The sequence below is a fragment of the Thunnus albacares genome, chromosome 18 (genome assembly GCF_914725855.1).
Source record: "Thunnus albacares chromosome 18, fThuAlb1.1, whole genome shotgun sequence".
NCBI lineage: Eukaryota > Metazoa > Chordata > Actinopteri > Scombriformes > Scombridae > Thunnus > Thunnus albacares.
In genome coordinates this window covers 24,128,281-24,150,708 of record NC_058123.1, presented here as the reverse complement: position 1 = coordinate 24,150,708, position 22,428 = coordinate 24,128,281, and the positions used below count along the sequence as shown (strand labels likewise).

Here is a 22,428-nt window from a genome sequence, read left to right as displayed (position 1 = left end):
TCCCGCCCCTGAGCAGCCTTTTAACCAATCACCACTCAGTTTGGGCTCCAAGCTTTCTGTAGAAGTGTAAAGTTTTTTGCCCTAAATTTTGCCTGGCAGGCGACAGCATCCCCATCAAACTCCACAAATGAAATGTTTATATCTACATTAAGGTCATAAAAGTTTAACGTTAGAGTCGTGGACACTGCTTGGGAAAGGGTGTGATTTGTACGAGGTCTTTTAAGCAGGTGAAAAAAAAAGCCTGATAGACTAAACTCAGGACATAACTTTGTCTATCATGCAGTGCCAGCTAAATCAGTGCCACACTCCTCTAGACTGATAATTAGCCTCTTAAATATCACAAACCCCGGCTTTCTTGGGAGGAATATACCCGTGTAACACCTTCAAAAGTAAAGTGCCAACATTACGTATTTGAAAGTCGTGTTAATGTGGCTTATTTGCGTTTGTTTTGATGTCCACGTTAGGAGTAAAGTGATGGTAACGTGTAACGTAAACCCAACTTTTGAAACTGGCACTGACTGTTAGCTAGCTTACAGTTACCAACCGTTTTCTCTAACGGTAATGTACTCCGCAGTTTATCATGACAAAAAAAGTACATACGTTGACGTTATAACACAGACTTTAAGTCAGTGGTTAAACGAATATGTAGGCTTGAAAGTGTTAGAGGAAACCTGTCGGCGGTGGTTTGTTGTGGTGTGTGTGTGCCATGGTGATACAGGGGTGGGTCTTTTCTCTTTTTAGTTTTGCGGTTTTCAAGGCAACCGACCCCTGCTGCTGTGAAGTCTGCCAGTGAAATCTCTACAGTGTCCTGAAAATCGTGCTAGCTGTATCGACGAAATAAACGAAACCCTTATTTATGCCATAAGGTAAGTGTGCAACGTGATGCTGTTTATAATTCGTACCAAACTTATGGTATTTGAATTTGTATGTGTGTATTGTCCTCAGAAACGCAAACATATTGGATTTTTTTCTTTAGCCCACCAGCCTGACTGGTTGGACTTGGTTAGCAGTTGATGGTGTTGAGCAAGTCTTTCTTGAGTTTACAGTACTGGAACTTGTTGTTGCAAGTGACATGTGTTTGTCTAGTAACAGCATAGTTAGTCACAGTAATTAAAAGAAAAAGTGCATAGTTGCTGTGTCTTCTCCTCTAATCCCTGATTTCCTGAAACTGGATTGGAAAGAGACTGCTGTTTTAGGTCTACAGACTGTTTTCTTATTAGGCTCTTATCTGCTTTCTCATAGTCTGTGCAGGAAACAATTTTGTGTAAAACACCAGCATGGCCAGCCACACAGATTTTTAGAATACCATATGACCTCTGATTTATGTGTAATATCAGATTGATAATCAGCAAAGTACCTTTAGATAACATGCTGTCTGTAGCCAAAATTTAACAACACTTTGTGGAGTACCAGGGCAGAATTCCCCTGAGTATTCCCGGCAATTCAGTGATATTTTGCCTATTTTGGTTATATTCAGTAGGGCTGGGTGTCATTTTCAGTTTTTCAATACCACTGCAAATACCTAATTTTTGGTACCAATACAAAATTATATTAGGATTATAAGTTTTTCAACAAATTCATTTTTTTTTCCATTTAACAAAATAAGCAAAACTTCACAAAGCAGCTTGTAAGAACACAATTAAACACTTCTTTTTTTTTTGCAACTTTGTGTTAAGGACACATTTCAGTTGGTGCCAAAAAGTATTGAAGTTAAATACCCATGCCCTATATATTAATCAGTTCTCTATGATTGCAACTGCAAGTATAGTAAAGTTGTTTCCAGTCAGAGGCTTTACAACTTGTTGAAAAAATTGTACATCTTGAGCTGCAATATGTTGACACTGTGATTTGATTTTTCTTGCAATAGTAAGAAGAACAGAAGTACAGAAGAAACTATTATTTGTAACACACATGAAATTGTTTTTGTTAGTGCCAATGAAGTGTACATGTTCAAGTCAATGAGACATCACACGAAAATTAATTACAGCCTTGTGTAATCAGTGCCAAAATATTAAGATTTTTAATTTAAGTTAAATCAGGGCTGCAGCTAACAATTTTTCATTATTGGTTAATGTGTGGATTGTTTTATGATTGATCAATTAATTGTTTAGGCTCAAAAATATCAGAAAGTAGTTTTTTTTTTGTTCTTTGTTTTTTTTTAAACACCCACATCAATTTTCCAGAGCTCAGCTGACATCTCCTAAGTGCTTTGTTATTTGATTTACAATGACATCAGCTCATGAATTAATCAACAAATCATTTTAGTATAACTGGACAATTTTACTTAATGATTCTTCTCATCACTCTCCTCTGCACTGTGTATGGTGTGTACTCAGCTCTCCCTGTGCCTCCTAAGAAGATTAGCTGTCATTTCTTAGTCACTAGTCCATCCTAAACAGCTCACTGTAGCTCTGCCAGCCTCTGGGGCAGCTCCAGGTACGCTTATGTTGACTTTGCTCAAAATTCAGCCGGTGTCACCCTGTGAAAAATCATGTGGTGTCCCTGTTGGCTGGGCTGATTGGTTTTGTGACAGCTTTGCTGGGCCTGGGAAGATGATAGAGCTTGCTCTTTTCCCTTTCTCTCAGTCTGTCAGTCATTTTCTCTGTTGCTTTCTCTCTCTCTCTCTCTATCCCTCATTTCCACCTGACAGTCACGTGATTAAAGCCCTGCTGTTGTCTCACTGTCTGTCCATGAGGAGCTGAACTAGCTTTCTGTCTTAGATGTACACTGTTGATCATTGTCTGTTTACAATATGTGAAGCCCCCTGTAAGGGGTTTAGAGCAGCTTAATTCCCCCCATCTGGCAGCTGAGATAAATCCTCAGTTCCCCTGGGAAGGAAACGGGAGCATAGGCAGAGCAACAGGTGAGTTGTTTCTTTGCTTTATTCTTATCAAAGAGAAGCACTAAATTCCAACAGTTATGGAAAAGCTAGAAACGTGTTGAATTTGGAAATGGTTTTGGTTTCACTAGAAGTTTGTTGCTGCCTGAGACTCTTCTGGATTTGCTCTGGATATAGTTGCTGTTGGACGAACGTACTACACATGCCTAACATAGCTCTGTGTGTGGAGCAGGAACACACCACCAACCACAACTAAAAAAGATTTGTAAAAGGTGGCCAAGCTGGCACTGCTGGTGCAGCAGAGATGGAAGAAGTACCCTGTACTTAAGTAGATGAGGAAATACCACAATACAAAAATATTCAAAAGTTCTTTGTTCAAATGTTACTGCAGTAAAAGTTTTATTAGAAAAAAATTATGCAAAACGCCTCCTTTTAGAGTGTCATATAATTTCAATAGGTGATACTTTGGTACAGTTTTCAATATTAAGTGTTCTAGACATATTTTGGTTGGGGACCAGAAAAGCACCCAGTCATATTATATATACAGTAACAATATTGATGTTGTAGCTGGTGCTAACAATGCATTATATTCTATAAGCTCGTCATATATATTGTACGTAAAATCCTGGGCAGGATAGGTGAGGTGATTTACATGGTGTTCATAAATGTATCTCAAAATTGTACTCAAGTACATGAGTAAATGTATCCAGTTACTTCTCACCGTTGTTTACACAGACAGCAGCTCATAATGAATCTGTCTATTTGTCTTCTTCCTCCTGGCAGGAGTTTATTCTCTATCTGTAGTCTTTTGAAAATCTTGTGCGTGTCATAGTGTGAGCTCAAACTCTTTCTATTCTGAAGTTATTGTTTGTCTAAATCTTCCTCTCAACTTGTTCATTTGCGAAGCTGTGTGCTCTCATTCCTTGTGGTCTACTTTAAATGCATGGTGAGCTTGCCATGTTGGCCGGGATGCAGACACGCTGCGGATTTGTGTATGAAAGGATTGTAGAGAGAGCACGACGTGAGCCTTTTGTTTGTTTCCAGCACAATCAAAACAAGTGTCTGTGGATGCACGAGTGTCTTAATTTCTCTGCAAAAAAACAAAACATACTCTCCTGATGTGTGTGTGTGTGTGTGCATGCGATTGTGTGTCAGACACTGTAAGAAGCACCAGACTAATAATCTACTTGCGGTAATCTGGGATATTGATGAAAGAAGCTAAAACACAAGGTGACTACTTTTCGTAATGAGAATCTGTACCGCATGTCTTGTACTTTTATGCTTCTCTGATGATGACTTTAAATGCATTCCTTGTTAAATAACTGTAATTAATGCATGATCCGTACCACAGCCAGTTTGTCAACTACCATCAAAGTAATGTTGCATCAAAAAAGTGTGTGTGTACAAGTGTCAGGGGAATATACTGTAATTAAAACTATAAAATGATGATTACACTATGTGACATTGGTGCACAAGCAACCACAGCAATTCCTCAATCAAAGTTAATATATAGATGGATGTCTTTTAATGACGTTTGAGAATTTGGTTATGTGGCTTGTAAGTACATGAGCATGTATAAGTTAATAGATGAAATGGGTGAGGCAGAATAGCTGTTACACAGTACATTAAGACTTGTCAGAGATGTTTTATTGCAGACGCTGAAAGTTCAGGTCTGGTTCATGTTGTGGAGTTGCCATAGTGAGCCATAGTGAGCGTTGCAGCTCCAGGCAGATACTTTGGGGACTTGATGGCACATTGTGAACTAGTAGTCTAATCTCATCTGTTACATGTGTGATGTTCTTATCTGTAATGTGTAAGTATGGGCAGGATATGTTAGGTGAATTACATGGTTTTGGCTGATTTGTGTTGGTAAAAACTGAATGGTGGGACCTGATAACAGAGGATTTGAGTGGTAGGCAATAAAATGAATGCTCATCTGTGGTGTAGACTGACACAGAGGTCATGTCACCGTGGAAACAAGTCTGTTAGTGCTCACACAAGACAGCTCCCACCACAAGTGCACTGTCCAAGTGCAAGATGAGTAAAATAACAATAATAAAACAATAAAATAAAAATTAATAATAAAACAAGGAGAGAAGCAGCAAATACTCAGCATTTAATTAGCTGGAACATGCAAGTATTTGGAATTATTGGACGATTAACAAATCAATTAATTGTCCAATAATGTGAGGATTATTCTGTTTTGAACTTTTGATATGAAATCAAAAACCCACACTGATCAGCTTAACAAGTGACTTTTGATTTCAACAATGACACACAGACACTATCACATAAACACTACTGCATCTACAAGCTTCTATGAATCAGTAACCCCATGCTTTTGTTTTTGTTTTTTTTTTGTTTTTTTTTAGAACAACCTCTAACTCACATTTTGTTGTTTGCAACATCATTCTGTCATCTATAATAAATGATTCAACTACACTGGTAAAACAGTTTGTCAAGTTTAAATGTTCTGAAAGGGATGTGTGCTGATGCTGTGTTTACAGTATGCATCAGGACATAATCACTCAGTCTGCTCGATCCACTTCCACAGCTTTGTCTTAACCTGATACGTTCATTTGTGACAATACCAAATGCTCATTTATTTCAATTAAATGGATGAAATACATGAGCGTGCAGTGCTTACAGTAGAGTGTGTCATCATCTAATAAAGTTTGTAAAGGTCTTCAAAAGTTGTCCAGATGCACCTACAACAACACATGATGGAAGCCAAATGAATGCTTGAAGGGTACAGCTGACCTTAATGATTGTAAATGAAAATCACTGTAGGCCTGCTTTCAACCTGTCTTGAAGAATCATTTTTTGTTTTTGTACAAGATGCCAACATTTATAATTTATGCTTTGATTGCCATGCATGATATTGACTTTTTGTTTGAAATTATTGCCTTTGCTTATTGGATATTTTCATTCTAGTTATTGCCCCCCTAGGACTTTACACAGCAGCTCTTTCCTGCTGTTAGAGGATGATGCACACAGTATTTATTGAGAGATGCAGATACAGATGCAGATACTACAGTTAACTGATTGTATGGAGTGTCTCAAGTCTCAAAGATTGTGATTTTTGAGTTATAGGAATTAGGAATCATGTTGTCATTTTCTGGCTGCTGTTCTGCAGCAAATTTACTTTGTCTGTTGTAGGGCTGCAACAAACGGATATTTTCATTTTCAATTACTTTGGTGATTAATGGAAACATTGTTTGGTCTGTAAGATGTCAGAAAATAGAGTGCTGAAAATCACAATGTTCTGATAGTCTATTGAATGAAGGTGCATGTTATGATGCACACTGAGTACCAGTATATTCTTTTTATTGACTTATCCTTATTTCTTTAATTGGTTTCTTCTGTCTGACAGTTTAATGCTTTAAACTGTTATTGATATCAAACATCTGGTCTTATTTCAGGGGTTATCTTGTGTTTCAGGAACTGCAGCCAAAGACTTCCTCTTGCCCAAGACTGAAGACTCGCTGATGAGTCCTCCTCAGCTGTACCTCTGGACTGTTACCAGCTAAATGACATGATCTGTAAGCTCTGAGCTTCTGTAGCCATGGCTTTAAAAGCAGACCTCACGGCAGAGTCAGAGCAACAAGAAAACATGCGGAAGGTTCCCGTGCCTGGCTGAGACAGTAACTGAGGTCAGAGCTGAGACTGGAGGGAGGTAACATTTGGCTGAAGGCTTAATGGAGATAAAAAAGAGCACCACAGCAGGGGTTATGTTCTGGACCCCTGCCCCAGTCCGCACCTCACCCACCAGCTCTGTAGTATCTGAGGACGTGTGGGAGGATGAGGATGACGAACAGGCAGAGAAAGCGGATGACTTTGTTAGCCAGATGGATGAGAATGGCATCATTGGACTGGCAGAGGCACTGGAGGACGTGAGACTGGAGGAAACTTGTGATTTAGACGCAGAATGTAATCCAGCGTGGTATCTTAGAGCCCTCACCCCAGAGGAGGCAGACCCTAGTGGGCGTGAGATGGATACACCGCCTGAGGAGCTGAGTTACAACCTGAGTGAACATCTGTCCCACACTGAATCACCAGGAGAGGATGTACAAGTACTGTCACCATGTGAGTCTTTGATTATGCATCATCTAATGTCTTTATGAAAATGTCATTTACAGATTAAACAAATGAGCTATAATGTGTTAATTAGCGAGCTGGTGGGTGGATTTTGTTATCATGGACTGTTTCCAGTCTTTGTGCTAAGCTAATGGGCTGCTGGTCTTCATATTTATTATACAGATACATTATGACATTGGGAAAGATCTTCTCATATAAGTTCTGTCCAGAAAGCAAATAAGTGTATTTCTCAAAACGTCAAACTATTCCTTTAAAGCTAGACAAGGCTACCGCTTTTGGGGGAGACAATTTATGCCTACACTGTGTTGAAAGCATTGTTTTCCCATTTCCCCATCCCAGTAGGTGATGACACTGTGGGTATCTTGAGAGCACGCACTGAGGATGAGGAGGTGAGGCAGAGGAAGGAACAGCAGTACCTCCTTGAGAGGGACGAATACCTGGACATGACAGAGGAAGAGAAAGATGGAGAAGAAGAGGTAAAGAGAGGTTATAGAAATAAAAAGAAAATTGAACACGTTAGCACATCAGGAGAGGTTAGAGCTACAACTGGCTTGGCTGGAAGCTACATTAACAAAAGAGAGAATGAGAAGATCAGCTGGACACAGTCTTGCAGTGCTCACCTGCCAGCTGTAGAACCTGCGGTCTCCAACCATCACTGTCCAGTATACCAGTCTACCTCACCTCTCACATCCTCCACCCTCCCCCACCTCCTCCACTTTACTGCTGAGGAAATAGCTTCCGCTCTGGGGATTGAAGCTGAAACGTTGCCAGATATGGGCTTCACAGAAAGTCTTCCAGAATCACACAGCAGCTGCATGAGTCTCAAGTCCAGTCCTCGCTGTCCACGAAAATCTGAAAGGGGGGAGCTGAAGGGGCTTCAACCAGCAGCTGTCTTTACTGAACCAAATCAGTACAGTGGAGCCAGTAACGGGCCTTTAAAGTCAGATAAGCATCATAAACAGCCCACTCCCTCACCGAGGAAGATGAGGCAACACTCTCCTGAAGCTACATATTCAAGGACTCACGCCCTTAGCCCTCTCAGGGCAGACTGCTCAAAATCCAGTCCAAATGGAGAGCTAAATACACCCAGAGTCAGGACCAATGCTGATCCACTGAATGAATCCAGGTAAGGGACTCTCCCTTACCCATGTATCTTCACCAATCCCCATGTTACCTCCTCATCCTAAAACCACACATTGTTTGTAGCTGATTTAAAAAAAGCATTTAGCATGAATTGAATTATGTTTCCAGATCAGGGGCTCTGAGTCACCGGACACCAGACTTCTCCAAGGTGGAGCCCAGGGTCCGTTTCCCCAAAGGTGGTTACAAGCCCCCCAAGAGCAAGCGCTCTTCCAAGATGGAGTCTTTGTCACCTCAGCCCCCCTTAGTTTTTAAATCTCCTGCTGACATTGTGAAAGAAGTCCTACTGAACACCACTGATGGACCTCCTGCCCCATCAGACTGTAACAGACCACCAGCCAGTGCCCCCAACTCTACTGTGCCTCAGGACTTCAGATGCCGCCAGCAAGCCACCACACTGCTCGAACAGCTACAGGTACTGGTAGAGACTGACAGTACATCCACACTAAGCTGAAAAACCATTTGGGCCTGCTTACTTATTGTCACCCAGACACTGAGCTTATTTGAATACAATGAACAGAGAGGGTAACTCTTAAAATACCAGCCTCATGTTTTTGTGTTGATGAGGAGCTTTTAGAAAACAGTGATGGAAGATGGAATGATGATTGAAAGATGAATGAAGATTGTGATTGACAGTAGTCTGGTCGACATCGCAGAGCAACAGTGCAGGAGTTACTGTTGGCCTGGTTAACAGGAAGTTAAATCATAATCAAATAATTTTTTTATGCTTGTTCAGTTGTCTGACAACAGGAACAGACAGAAATGTCAAGCAGAACAACTAAATCAGAAGTTTGGCTGTATTGAAACACAGTGCAGGTGATCATGCAGAGCAGGAGGGCACAGAACAGAGGTTTAACCAGTGTAAAGTCAGCAGAGGAGCCAGATGTTCTGTACCACTCCTTACAAGTGTTGGCTGTGATGCACAGTTTTGTCATTTGTCAGCCAAATGAGGAGGGTGAAGAGATTTGGCCGATTTCCTTTAGGTGTTTCAGTATGGAAGAGATTTTTACAAAAACAGCCTGAAAACTCTAGTATGGATGCACAATGTTTTCAGATAAATTAGGGCATATGGTTTAGGTTTTAGTTTCAAAAGTTGACAATGTCTCGCAGGATGCTACAATGCCAACATTTTCACAAGCTGTGCATAAATTTGAAGAGGAGGAAGAAGATTAACATAGGTAAATTAAGAAGATTATGATACACTGTCAGGATTGGCATTTATAGGCTCTTGTAGTAAATTGTAGTAATTTTTGTTGTCACTTTGGCCCAATGCAGGTCTTCTGAACATGTGATTGTACAGGACCCAGAGTTAGTACATGATTTTGATAAAGCACTGTTTACAAACACTGTCTAAGTGAAACAGGATCCCTAAAAAACCTGAAGGGAATTCCTAGAAATATCTAAAGGGAAATCTTCTGAAAGGAACGTCCCCTTTCTCTTTTACTTTAGAAGTTTCAAATTTAGCCTTAATATTCAAAACAAGGTGCCTCACGCAGCTTGCAACACTTCACAGGCTTTCATGCTCGTTCCCAGAGGCAGCAGTATTCCAGCTGTCCCACTTTACATCCTCCCTGTTTCTGTAGCAACCCTTAAGTCAAACAACTAAACATGAAGTACTGAGCAGGGAAGGCACACTAATGTTTGTTTTATATTGAATATGCTGGATAGATTTAAATAACTGTGGTACCAAAAAGAAGAATGAAGATTAGTCTTTGTTCATTCTGGTGCCTGTTTTTTTCAAAGACATTTTTTAAGGGGTGATTTCAACCAGAAAGTGTAACTACAATAACCAGATTCCAGTGAATTTCCTTTCTGTTGAAGTCTTGGATGCTGTAAAGATTTTTTCCCCCCACAAGATTATCAATATAACCACTCCCTTGTGTGTTTTGGCCTATATTCCAGTATTCCATCCTTCATGCTTTATTCTTAATCAGTCTACTGCACCAAGGCTGTTACAAAACTTTGAAGTGAGACTTAAGTTCATACTACAGTGATTTTGATTTAAAGCGGAAAGTGGAATAAGGTCTGCAGATCACTGACCTTGAGATAATATTAGTAATAAATTCTCACTTATAGTGTAATATAGTAATAATGTATGAGTGACTCTTCCAGGACGGATTAACTTTGCTTCTCAGGGTGATATTTTTTGTAAATGTACAGTCCACTACTGGTCTGATTGGTCTATGATTTAAGTTTGGCCACTGCACAAGTCCCATGCTGTATGAACATTAGTGTTATGATGATGATGATAGAGTGTCATTACATTTAGTCAGCATTTAAATGCTGAGAATGATTTTCGTTGTTACCTGCGTTACATCAGTGTAATTATAACATCTCTACTGGAATCTTTTGAATGGACCAGTGTCTTAAAGAGCTGGCCACCATGTACACTACATAGCCAAAAGTATATGGTCACTGACCTGATTTGTTCCCATTCAGGGTATCCACATACTTTTGATCCACTATGTTTGGGTCTACTTATAAATTGGACCTAATAGTGCCTAAAGTCTGCTCCATTTTCTTTGTCCTCTCATTCCTTGCCTCTCTTTTTTTTTGCCAAACTTTTCCCTTTCTTTTTAATTCTTCCTCTTCACATGCCTCTTGTGCACTTTCTTTTTCTTCTCTTCTCTTCCCTTACCTTACTTTCTTATTTCCTTTCCTCACTGCAGGAGGACTACAACAGACTGCTGACTAAATACGCTGAGGCAGAGAACACCATTGATCGTCTGCGCCTGGAAGCCAAGGTAGGTAATCTAGAAATCAGGCTTTAATTTGTCACTATCTAACAGTTTGCAGTAGTTTGGGGTTTTAAAAAACTTGCGAAATGTATTTTTGCACTCAATTTTAAGTCAATATAACACCTCCAAGTTATTAGAAAGCTTCAAAAAGAAGGACAGTTAATTTTTCTTCAAATACAGGCATTTATATTAAATTATCATTCACTGTTGAGTACTATGAAACAATTCATGCTGCACAACGGAAGCCAAAATAAGATCAAATGTGCATCAATAAAAAAAATAGTGCATAGAAGATTCTAATAAAAACACATTAAACATTAAGATTTATAAAATATAGACACAAAATTTCTAATAGAATAATAACTCTTTGTTTCAGATCTATATTCAAATATAAATGAGCCTGTTGTGTTTTTATTTCCAGATCCAGACAGTCTCAGCACATCAGTGACAGAGCAGCATGTCAGAACAAGTGATTAGAAATCTCAGAAAAGCGGGATGTGAAAGAAATGAAGGAGGAGTGTTCAAGTGTTCTGAAGTAGCTCCTTTAAAACATTATTGGCCAATTTATGTCGGAGCAGCAGTGTGCCACAATCAGCACCAATTAAAATCAGCTTATCGAGCTCCTCCGCCTCTCCTCCATCTCCTTCACCATAACGCTGAACCACCATCTGTCTCCCTCTCCTGCACATAGAGTCACACAGGCAGAGTGAGAGGAGGGCAGTGGGGGTTAGACCCAACTTTAAAGTGGAATTACACTGTAATGTATTGTATTGTGTAAGACACGCTACAACTCCTCAAGACTCAAGCCAAGTTCATTTTAGTGAATTTTGCTCTCCAACCCCCGCCAGTCCTAACAACTTTTCTGGCGCAAACCCCAGACATGACGAGTTACATTATGATTTATGCTCTAAACTTAGACCATTCTATCTTTCTGACCCATTTTTATCAGTGTCTTGCATCTTAACTGTGATAAATGGGAAACAATCTGCAAGTAATAGCAGGGGAAAAAGACAAGAGCAAGTTAAGTGGCTGGGTGAAATACAGCTCATAAGGTTTTATGTATTTTATGTGTGTGTGTGTGTTTTATGGGAACTGTTGAGGTCAGTTTAGGGTCATTATGATTTACTGCTCAGAGGGCTTATCATTCTCATTTTCATTCATTTTGTGCGTGTGGGAGGGGAGGGAGGGCAACCGCTGTGCATTTTACCCTTTTATCACACAGTCCAGTCCAAATTCATTTAGTGTCTTTTCTGCACTTAAGACGACCTCAATGACCTCCTGGTGTGTTGATATGACTTGTTGTTTAATGAAGCCAAGAAAACAGAAAGTGGAAACATAGGACAATAAATAGATGGGGATTCACTGGTCTGCTTTCTCTGCTGGGTCTGAATGTCGCGGTTACTTGTCTCAGGGAATATGAAACATTTCTCATGTAGTTTAGTTAATCCAACTGAAACTGATCATCTCTAATTTTCTGTTTTTCTCAAGTGGTATGATTAGATTTTTTTTCTGCATAAATATTCAGAAAGAGAAACCTGTTCTATTGAATAAAATTCTAACATGTTATATAAAGTATTCTAGTCATCAGTACCAAATGTTCAGGCTGTACCTCAGCCTCACCTAAAGTCTCATTTCTAAAATAAGATACCCAGTAAAATTAAGTCTTGATATGTGACAGTAGTTGGAGTCACTCATATCACTGTTCTTGCAGAAGGGAAAAAGTTGTTCCAAGATATGACCATGTATTTAGAGGTTAAAATGTGATTGGGGGGATAATTATAATGGATGACATAGATCATGATATGGATGACCATATCACATTTACTTTTACACATTTACACCAGGTGAACTTGTACTCTGACCCTCCAAAGCCCGGTCACTCCGTGCAGTCAGGACTGAACAAGGAGGCTTCAAAGTTCATGACCCTGGATTTTCCTCAGGCTCAGAGAGCGGACACCAACTCAGCTTCTCTTCATCCGGATAGACACAGCCCTCACCAGAGTACATACATCCTCTTCAATGTCTTTGCTGTCAAATTCATCATTTAATTTTTATTTTTATTTTATTTTATCAATCAGTGAATCAGCTTTCCCTCACCCATCTGGGTCACACTGGTCTTCTGAAGGCTGATTCACTGTACAGTTAAATATATATACACAAATAAATCAACTGGCTTTCATCTATCGTTCAGCTGCTGCTTACAACTCCCATCATATAATTGTTCTTTCCTCTGCACGTCTGTCAAATAAACAGGAAGTTCTGCTGCCCGTCCTTCATCATCTGCCTCCATCTCTTCCACAAGAAGTCCAGGCCCTCAGGTGGGGCAGCAGCTGACCAAGATTCTCTACAATCAGGCTGACAAGTTCCTCCAGCAGGTAGCTGAACTATTATCAGATGTGCTGAAAATCCTCAATGATTTACTTGATGACATGATTTCATCAAAGTAACCAGAGAATTTGTGTGTGTTTTTCATTTAGCTGCAGACTTTTGAGGACCTTCTTAACAGTGAAAAACTCAAACCTTTTGAACAGATGAAGGTAAGAACAACAAAGAGTTGAAGTCTGTAATCTCACTGGCCACCTCATATTTGCACTAATGAACCGATGCTCTCTTTCAGGGTCTCTCACAGCTTGTTCAGGGGCTGGACTCTTTAGAAAGGGGCTACCTGTTAGCGAGGGATGAGCACAAACTCCTGCAGCAGCGAGGGACAGAAATCAGCCACTTTGACCCTGAACGGTGAGAGTGATTACATTTTATATTATGTACTTAAATGCACACTATCTTTTACCTGTTTTGATTATGTTTGTCTTTATGTTCTGTATATACATGTATGTATGTGTATGTATCAGGGAGCTGGATGGGCTCATCTTCCAGTGTGGCCTGCGTATGGATGAGCTTAAGGAGCAGGTGGAACAGATGCGACAGGAGCAGCCCATCTGTGAGCCTCCTCCCTCTCCACCTCTTCAACCTGCCACTTCATCTGTACCCTCTGAGGGGAGAGAACCCCTGTCTCACCCACAGGTACCACCAAAACTACTGCACTCTGTCTACATGTACACAGCTACATAGTGATTATGGTGTTAATGCACAGACGACTATGTTGTGCACCTGTTCAAGAAGCTTGCTATCATGTCTCTGTGTCAGTGCCACAAAGACACGATCTGTGTATTTATTGTACTGGATTACTAATGTGATTCTGAATAGAAATATATAAAATATTTATTTGTAAATGTTATATATAGAATGCCTATAGAAAAACTGTTTTGTATTCCTATTAGGAATCATTGTGTAAGATATTGAGGATATTTTTGACATTTTTTCCAGTCCAGTCTTGTCTACCTCTTACAAGTACTTAGTAGAGACAGATGCTGTTGTTACTGATGTTGAAAAATTATATAAAATTATATGTTCATTCATGTTGAAGTCTTGAAGTTTTGTTGAATTGAAAATTATAATGTAGTTTTCTTTGTTGTATGATCAGTCAGAACTATTTCACTGCAAGAAGAATCGCAGTCACATCATATTTTATATCGTGACTCTACTTTTGATGGTCAGACACACTGTTTCTATAATGACTGTTATTATGTCATACTAATCAAGGTTTGTAACTTCTTTTAGAGCCCAGCTGTGCCTTTGCTGGTTGATCCAGGAGAGGCGGCAGTGGCGGAGGTGAGCTCAGTCAGCGAAGAAGAAGAGGAGGATGAGGAAACTCTAAATTCTGTCTTCCTCAAACCCCTGAATGGAAAACACAGAGGTGTTGACCAAGAATTCACCACACTAATAGATCAGTAAGTGGTGATGTTTGTGTTTTAAATTGTTTTTTCATTTTGAAAAAAAGTTCACTCAATCAATAAAAGATCTTCAGTCAGTTTCTCTGGCTGTGGAAAGATTTTTATTTAAGTCATGACATGAGACCCAAATGCTTTTGATTATTTTGTGCACTGTCAGAAGGATATTTGGAAAATATTGAGCTCAGCATACAACCTGGAGCTTCATTTTTTCACTCTGAATGTTTTTTCTGTTGTTTAGCTACCAAAGCTTCAAAGAACTTCCCAGACTCCTTGACCGTGGCCTGAGAGAAGGAGCTCCCCTCTCTGCTGCTTCAAGAACTGACCTGCAGCCTGGAGAAAAGGGCAAAGAGGGACAGGTTCAAGGAACTGGAAATATGGAAGTCCAGAGAAGTCTTCCTCAAAGGTTAGTTTCATCAACTGCATAGTAAATGCTGGAAATTACTCTTAAGATCTTTGCTTTGTTCTAAACTTGGCTGGTCCTGATTTTGTTTAAGCTAATTTCAGTAGCTTCACAGCACTAAGTTCTCTGATTGTCTCTGACAGGCAAGCTGAATCAGACCACCAGGACTCTCCTCCTGTTCCTTCTAGCAAACAACGGACCAGCAAATCTAATCTTCCATCATGCAGGGCCTCCAGTCAGTCCACCACGCTCCCCGTTCATCCACCCAGTAGCAATAGGAGATTAGAGATGGGAAAGTCCCACAGTAGCAGTCTGAGCAGTCTGGGAGAGATCACTGCATCAGATAGAAGGAGCTCCAAACTACAAACTGGGACCAGAAGAGTGCTTTCTCAGGTCAGTTATATTGTAAACTGTCTGGATGAACAAAAGACTTTCACTGATTCTACATGGATTTCATTCAAAAAATGTGACATGATGTATTTGCTTGTGTGCAGAATATAATACTCGGAAACTAAAACAATGCTTTCTGTGGTAATTCATCATAGGATTCTTAGCTTTCAGAAGTTTAAGCATTTTATTCTGTTTTTTCTGCAGTCAAGATATTGTGTAACATCTCGTTAAAATAAGTTTAAAACAAGTTTGTTCCTGAAATACTGAAATCTGTTTATTTAACAAAATCATATTGATTATGACTGTAGCTACATGAACTTCTAAACCTAAAAAGTCTGTTTGTGTATATATGTTTTGAACTAAGAGACCTTTGACCTCTATGGAAAATGAAATTAAAAATGTTGATCCTGTCTTCACTTCTGCAAAAGAACATTGAAACCACATTACCCTGCCCCTCCCCTCCCCCGATATTTTTTAGATGAATTAAGAGGAGGATGGAAAATCTGGTTACACAACCTATTTAATGAGATTTTTGCATAAACAGATGTGGTTTGTTGATTCCACAAATAAATATGTAGTATGAAAAAACACTGTTGTGTTGGATGGTGTGTAATGTTCTGTCTTGTGTTCACCAGGATGGGATCATCTCTCCGGAGACCGACAGCGGGTTTGTCGGCTCAGAGAGCAGCCATCCGACTCCTGCAGCAGCTCCCAGTCCTCTCCACCAGAGGGCTTCAGAGAGGTGAACACTGCTTGTTTACATCACACATACAGTATTTATTGCACCATAAATCTCACCTCATGTGCCTTCCCCCACCTCTGTAACACACACGCACACACACACACACACACACACACACACACACACACACACACACACACACACACACAGAAAGCATTCAGATATCTGATCCTACAACTCCCCTAAATCCACTGACATTCCTGTTTTAACTGTTTTCATCAAAACCTTTGTCTTTCAGTCCATTTCTGATCAGGTCTTGTGTGTTTTCTGTCTTTGTATGTTTGAATTTTCCTCCATGGTGCACCAGTGTTTCAGTCCCTCAGGAGGTGAACTCAGGGAAGCCTCAGACAGGCCCAGTATCAGCACCATCTCGTGCTTCCTCACCGTCACACAGACGCACGGCTTTGGAACCCAGCAGAGGCTCCCGGCGGAGAACCAGACATGTGGAGAGGAGACGCACCTTCTCCTGCTCTCCCCAGCGCTGGGTCAGTCAGACAGACCAAACCAGGGCTGACAGTGGAACCAGTGAGTTTGGGCTGGAGAGTGACTGCAGTGAGTCTCCAAGTTCTATCTATCAACAGAGATTGTTGTTTTTAGATTTAATAGATGCTCAATCATTTGAAACACTTACAAAATAACAATAACAAAATGTTGTTTTTTTATCTATGAAATCAATACTAAGGCCTGTTGTCTTGTTGTTTTCACTGTCACCTTGAATTTCCCTCACTCATGACTGACTAGTTCTTTCTTTCATTGTGTATTTAACCTGCTCTGACTGCAGTTCACACTGTGTCTGAAGAGGGACAGAGTGACCAGTACACCGAGTCCATCGATTCCTTTCACAGCTCCTCCCCGAGCTCCTCCCCCGCTGCACGGTGTCACCATGGTGATTCTCTTACAGCACTGAGCTCCAGTCAGGTGGCGAATCGCAAGTGAGTATGTAGCAGCAGCTGCCTTAGCGATAGCTGTGCAAACAAGGCCAGATTTATGTCTCCCTGCAGAGACTCCTACATGGGACTCAAAGTGAACAAGCTGTGTTGCCACAAAGTATGAAGGCAGAATGTTATAGAAAAACACTGCTAGAGCTAAGAGCTCAGGTGTCTTCCTGTACCTGCTCTCTGTTGATTCTGGCAGCAGCTTTGATTTAATCAGACACATCATTTCTAATGGGTGAGAATAATATTTTCAGATGATGTTCTCTGAAATTGACCAGTTAACTCCTGGAAGTTTACACTACAACATCATGCTTCACAGCTCATGAAATGCGGAACCATCCTTAATGTTTATATCATCATATTCTTTTATGTATTTTATTACAGAATCGGCTGCTAGTGAATGTGGTTGCGTATTAGGAGGTACTCTGTCTTGTTTCCTGCATGGCGTGGTGTTGCATGACTCTTTGCAAAGAGTGTGTGTGTATATGCGTTTGGATTGACACCTGTCACCTGCATTTCTATTTGAATTCACCTGTCTGGTCCATCGTTGACTTGAATAGTTCCACAGTGCAGTAGGTCAGCGGTCACATTTCCTGGTGTTTGACTTTGGATAAGTGTGGTACTGAAAACAAAAACATATGTACTAAATACAAAAACCACCCCCAACTAGATTGTTTCATGTGATTTTAAACATCTGTGGTGTGATTCTGTGTGTGTTTCTTAGTGATGCAATCCAGACCCTGCAGGCCGAGGTGACCAGACTCAAGGACCAAATAGAAAGCTGTCTGAAAAATAAGAAACCTGTCAGCTCTGTGAGAGCAGCTCAAGACAGCTGCACTCACCAAAACACCTCTACACCTCACATCAGGTTGGTTTGTATCTTCCAGATGTAATTACACAGTCCATATGTCCCACTGCAGCATTGCACAGGCCACTGCAGGCTTGTGTTTGATTTTACAGCCACATAAGCACATAGAATCAGTTTATCTTCAGACTGAAGCATCTGCATGGAGCTTGGACGCCTGCAGCCTGCCTCCTATCATGGTTACCTTTTGTCTATGCAACCTAAACACTGCCCTATACATATATACTGTACTTGACTAGTTATCTGCTTTTTTTTGTACATCAGCTTGTTCTTAGTTTGGTCTTCTCTCATTGCTCAGGTCTGGGGAGTGTCAGCGTGACGTTAGTGGAGGAGGAAGGGAGAGATGGACGGTTGATGAGGCTGAGGAGTCCACGCTGAGACGAACAGCCAGGAAGAAATCAGCTCCTGCACACAGACAAAAACCACCAGCTGACATCTGTAAGTACATCTGAATTAACTCTTGACCCTTAATTCATGAGTTTGCCTGAAAGATGGTGTTTAATCCAAATTTTACTACTACAGTAGCATGTAGTATGTATATATCCTTCAATTAAGGATGAGGTGAATAAACCTAATTCCTCATTATCATTTAGCCCCCTAATGATAATGCATTATATGTTTTCATCCACGGTATTTAGTCCAATGAGAATAACACATAAGACCGTGACTAAATGTTGTGTATGTTAAACACTTTTACCTGTACATAGATTATATATAGACACATATGCTAGCGCACTCATAAAAAGCATGTGACTTTAACACGTATATCATTTAACGCATGTAATGTTTTTGTTTTTAGTGACAGGTTCACAGCTGGAGCCCTCCACACCCCGGCCTCAGCCTCAGGTGTCCAGATGTACTCAAACATCTGAAGCAGCACCAGACAGCCGCTGTTCACGCAGCAGCAGAACACACCCCAGTAAGAATATCCATCCTTCCACCACAGACATTTGATTCAACATACTGTATGAACTGTGCTTCTGTCATTGATCATATACAACACTGTTAATGCTTCCTTCAGTCTCTCTTAACCTCACCAGCTTCCAAATAATGTGTGACAGTGTTATATTTCTATAGATACAGTACACACAATATGACTACTTATGAATTTCTACATTGATCATGCCAACTAACAACCAAACCAGTTCAAAATTTGTGCATGCATGTGTTAAATGAAGTATCAAGATTACCCTCATGTATTTTAGAAGAGAATCTGCCAGAAGAGGAGTGTATTTTTTTCTTAGGCCTCACCTGTGTGTGTGTGTGTGTGTGTGTGTGTGTGTGTGTGTGTGTGTTTGTGTTGCAGGGCAGGATCCTGGTGTGTCTGTACAAGTGTCTGAAGCAGCAGATGAACCTGACAGCAGAAGAGGTCGAGCTCCTCTTTGTCCTCAGTGTTTGTCATGTCACCGAGGGCGATCTGAAAGTAAGGAGCCTCTTTTCAATCTGAGCAGGAACTCTGTGTTTGCGTTCAGGCAAAGAGGATAAAATCCACTCTCTTGTATTGAATTCATTTGAAACCAGTGTTGCAGCTTTGTCATCATTGATTGTCCTGCTTGAGTTGTTGATTGGCCTCATTCAATCCTCTTTCTATCTGTCTTTTATTATCAGAGCCAGTTGGTGGCAACAAAGAGTCGACCCACTCACCCTCTCGCTTACGTCACTGTCCTCTCTGTGGACGCCTTGAACCGTACAGAAGCACTGAACCAGGTGAGACGAGACAATTAATCAACTGACGTGACCTGGACCCAGATAAGTGGCAGAAAACTGATGGATGAATTAAACTCTGAGGAGAGGTTAAACGGCTTGTGCAAAACAATCCAGTGTTGCACCATTCTCACTTGTAGGTTATAGATGTGTAACGTCTACTGACAGCCTACATGTTAGCACTAATGTTACTGTCCACAGCAGACAAGAAAAAATATTCAAGATCTTTGTAAATGAAATTTAAGACTCTTATTTTGAGCGAACTGAATTCAAATCTTTTAAGACTTTTTGAGACTCAGATACTTTCTCAAAGATTCTGCTCACTTTTTTTGAATTTTAAATGCTTATTGTGAGGTGTGTGCAGTTTTTTGTATCGCTAAATCTTTGCTCTGTATGTGGTTGATGATGTCATTAATCTATGACTAGTCAAAATTTGAGAGTTTGTTGTTCAGTATCAGCAGCACAAATTTCTCTACACTCACTGTACTCGGCACATAAATCAGTTCAGTCTACAGTGAATGAAATGAGCTTAATTATCTGAAGTGCAGCTTTTGACCTGCTGTGATTCACAGACTGTCGCAGAGACTCAGACTCCCCCACACGCACCAACCGCAAACCAGCCAAGTCCCTGGACAGAGCAGCGAGGTGCAGATACTTTGCAGCTGCAGCTCCTCCTGCGCTGCTGCAGTGCACACCAGTGTGCCCACCACCACTGCTGTAAGTCACCTACACACACACACACCAGACATATGATGGAGTACGACCATTAGGATGATTTCATCCACTAATGGTGAAATGAAATGAGTGAATGAGCCAATGAAATTTCTCACATTGGCTCATTCACTCCACTCAGCAAACAATTCCACATTACATACTAGTTCTATACGGTATACAGTATATACTACACACTAACTGTTGAAGTATATCGCTTCTGCAGTTAATATACAAGAAATGAACATAAATTTGACTCGTTTGAAATGAGCCACGCCTGTGCAGAAGAAGCCTCTGTGGCACATCTGTAAATTAATTGATAATTAGAACGTTGTCAATTTTGTTTTACCAAATGACCACCATATGGTTTTTAAGGCTGTCATATCAGCATTGTATTTTAAAAAAAAATTGGGGGAATTTCAGGTGGTTCTATTTTCTGGAGTACTCATTATATACATTATTGTGACGCCATCTTGTGGTGTCTGTTCTCCCTGCTGCTTGCTGACCAGCAGGTGATAATGATTAGATTTGATTGCTGTCTCCACATGAAAGACATCTTTCTCTTTTACATTTGCCTGCAGAAGATCTTACAGATCGAAACGATGCCTCAAAAAAGAGAGTAAAATTATTTATTGGGAGCTTAACAGTGTGCAGATCTCACTCCTTTGTATACTTCATTTCTTTGTCATCATCCCTACCTTCTCTTTAGGTTGTACTCCGGTCCTGTGATGAACTCCTACCAACCGCCCCTCTACGTGTCTCCTAGCAACAGCACAGGCACATCCTCAGGGATCAGAGGTCGCAAGGAGGTGAGGGGGAGGACGAGACGCTCCCTGTCCGTCGATACCCAGCGCTCCATGGACAGTTCTTTAAACAGAGCCATCAGAGCAGCTCAGCACATGAAACACACCTCCAGACACATGGCCCGCTCTCTGGCTGCAGGACTGCACTACCAGGAGCTGCTGTCTCAGTCCTGCAGCTACTAGTCTGAACTCACTCAACTATATATCACCCTCAGTTCAGCTGCAGAGTGAGGCTGTCAGGATCACCGGCTGCCAACAGGACTAAGTGCAAGAACAAAGAATAAAAATCTGAAATCCTTCTCTTTGTAGCTTCTCTTTGGCTCCTACGTTTGGAGAAAAACTGACGCTTCTTTTGCTTTTAATTTAATGACATCATTACTGTATGTCTCAGGTGTCCAAACAGTGTGTGTTTCTTTAGCAGGCATAATATTTATTTCAAAAGATGTGCTGGCATACGTTGAAAAGATGAACTAACTTCCTAATATGATGTAGTACTGTAGATCAGTTTGATTGGAAATGCTGTTGATCATATTGATTTTCAAACCCAAGAAGTAAAGAAATGAGTTTCTTTACATCATATGACAGAGTTTCAGCTGTCTGGATGTGGCAGTGGTCCTGAGTTAATACTCAATTATTTTGAGGTACTGATTATGTGACTGTGCTTATTGATCATGTGAATGTTTTTAAATCTTTTCTAGTTTATATAAATCTAATAATAAGTTCAGCATTTCAGTGTTATTTTAGTTGCAACTTTTTTTTCACCTCGTTGATACAGTAACACATCGTGCTGTAAATGAAACGCACTCGCTCATTCTACCTGTTGTGATGGACTCGGACTTCAAAATTAGTTCATGTCTGTTTTATTCTACATATTTTACAGATTATGGAAGTTATGAATGTAATTTAGTACAGTATTTTTTCATAAGCTTGCACGTGTGTGAACCAGATGTTTACAGTAACTGAACAGCTTTATGTGGATCAAGCATTCACACATCTCAGCACTGCAGTCAGGAATGCCTTTAAACATCAAGGCTGATGTATCCATCTCTACAGGTGGGACTGCAAACACACAGGACAGTTTCTACAGATCAGATTATACGTTACATACTGAAGAACTGTGGATTTTAAGTGAATTCTGTTTTTGTTCTAATCCTTTTTTACTTTTGTACCATTATTTCTCAAACTGTATTTTTTAATATTTTGCAGGGAATCTTCTCAGTTGTCCCGAAGGAGCCAAATAAAGGTGAAAGTGAACATTTTGTCTCACGTGTA

At 40.4% G+C, this 22,428-nt stretch overlaps 1 protein-coding gene across 6 annotated transcripts; it reads left to right on the top strand.

Moving 5' to 3' along the window:
* The first annotated feature begins 277 nt into the window (after positions 1-277).
* On the top strand, positions 278-22,415 carry akna (AT-hook transcription factor). 6 transcript variants are annotated; one of them, XM_044333524.1, is made up of 24 exons: positions 278-389; positions 742-866; positions 6,281-6,925; positions 7,277-8,063; positions 8,189-8,492; positions 10,747-10,821; positions 12,660-12,816; positions 13,069-13,190; positions 13,293-13,352; positions 13,433-13,551; positions 13,665-13,836; positions 14,434-14,603; positions 14,845-15,009; positions 15,150-15,399; positions 16,032-16,138; positions 16,446-16,690; positions 16,920-17,070; positions 17,798-17,941; positions 18,237-18,376; positions 18,738-18,857; positions 19,245-19,361; positions 19,547-19,645; positions 20,215-20,359; positions 21,063-22,415. In XM_044333524.1, the coding sequence occupies exons 3-24, from the start codon at positions 6,538-6,540 to the stop codon at positions 21,337-21,339; spliced, it is 4,314 nt and encodes a 1,437-aa protein (XP_044189459.1). In that variant the 5' UTR covers positions 278-389; positions 742-866; positions 6,281-6,537; the 3' UTR covers positions 21,340-22,415. The 6 variants fall into 6 exon arrangements, with proteins under 6 accessions (XP_044189459.1, XP_044189463.1, XP_044189464.1 ...); XM_044333528.1 differs by having other exon boundaries at positions 285-389; positions 7,280-8,063; XM_044333529.1 differs by having other exon boundaries at positions 285-389; positions 16,446-16,663.
* Positions 22,416-22,428: the final 13 nt, after the last annotated feature.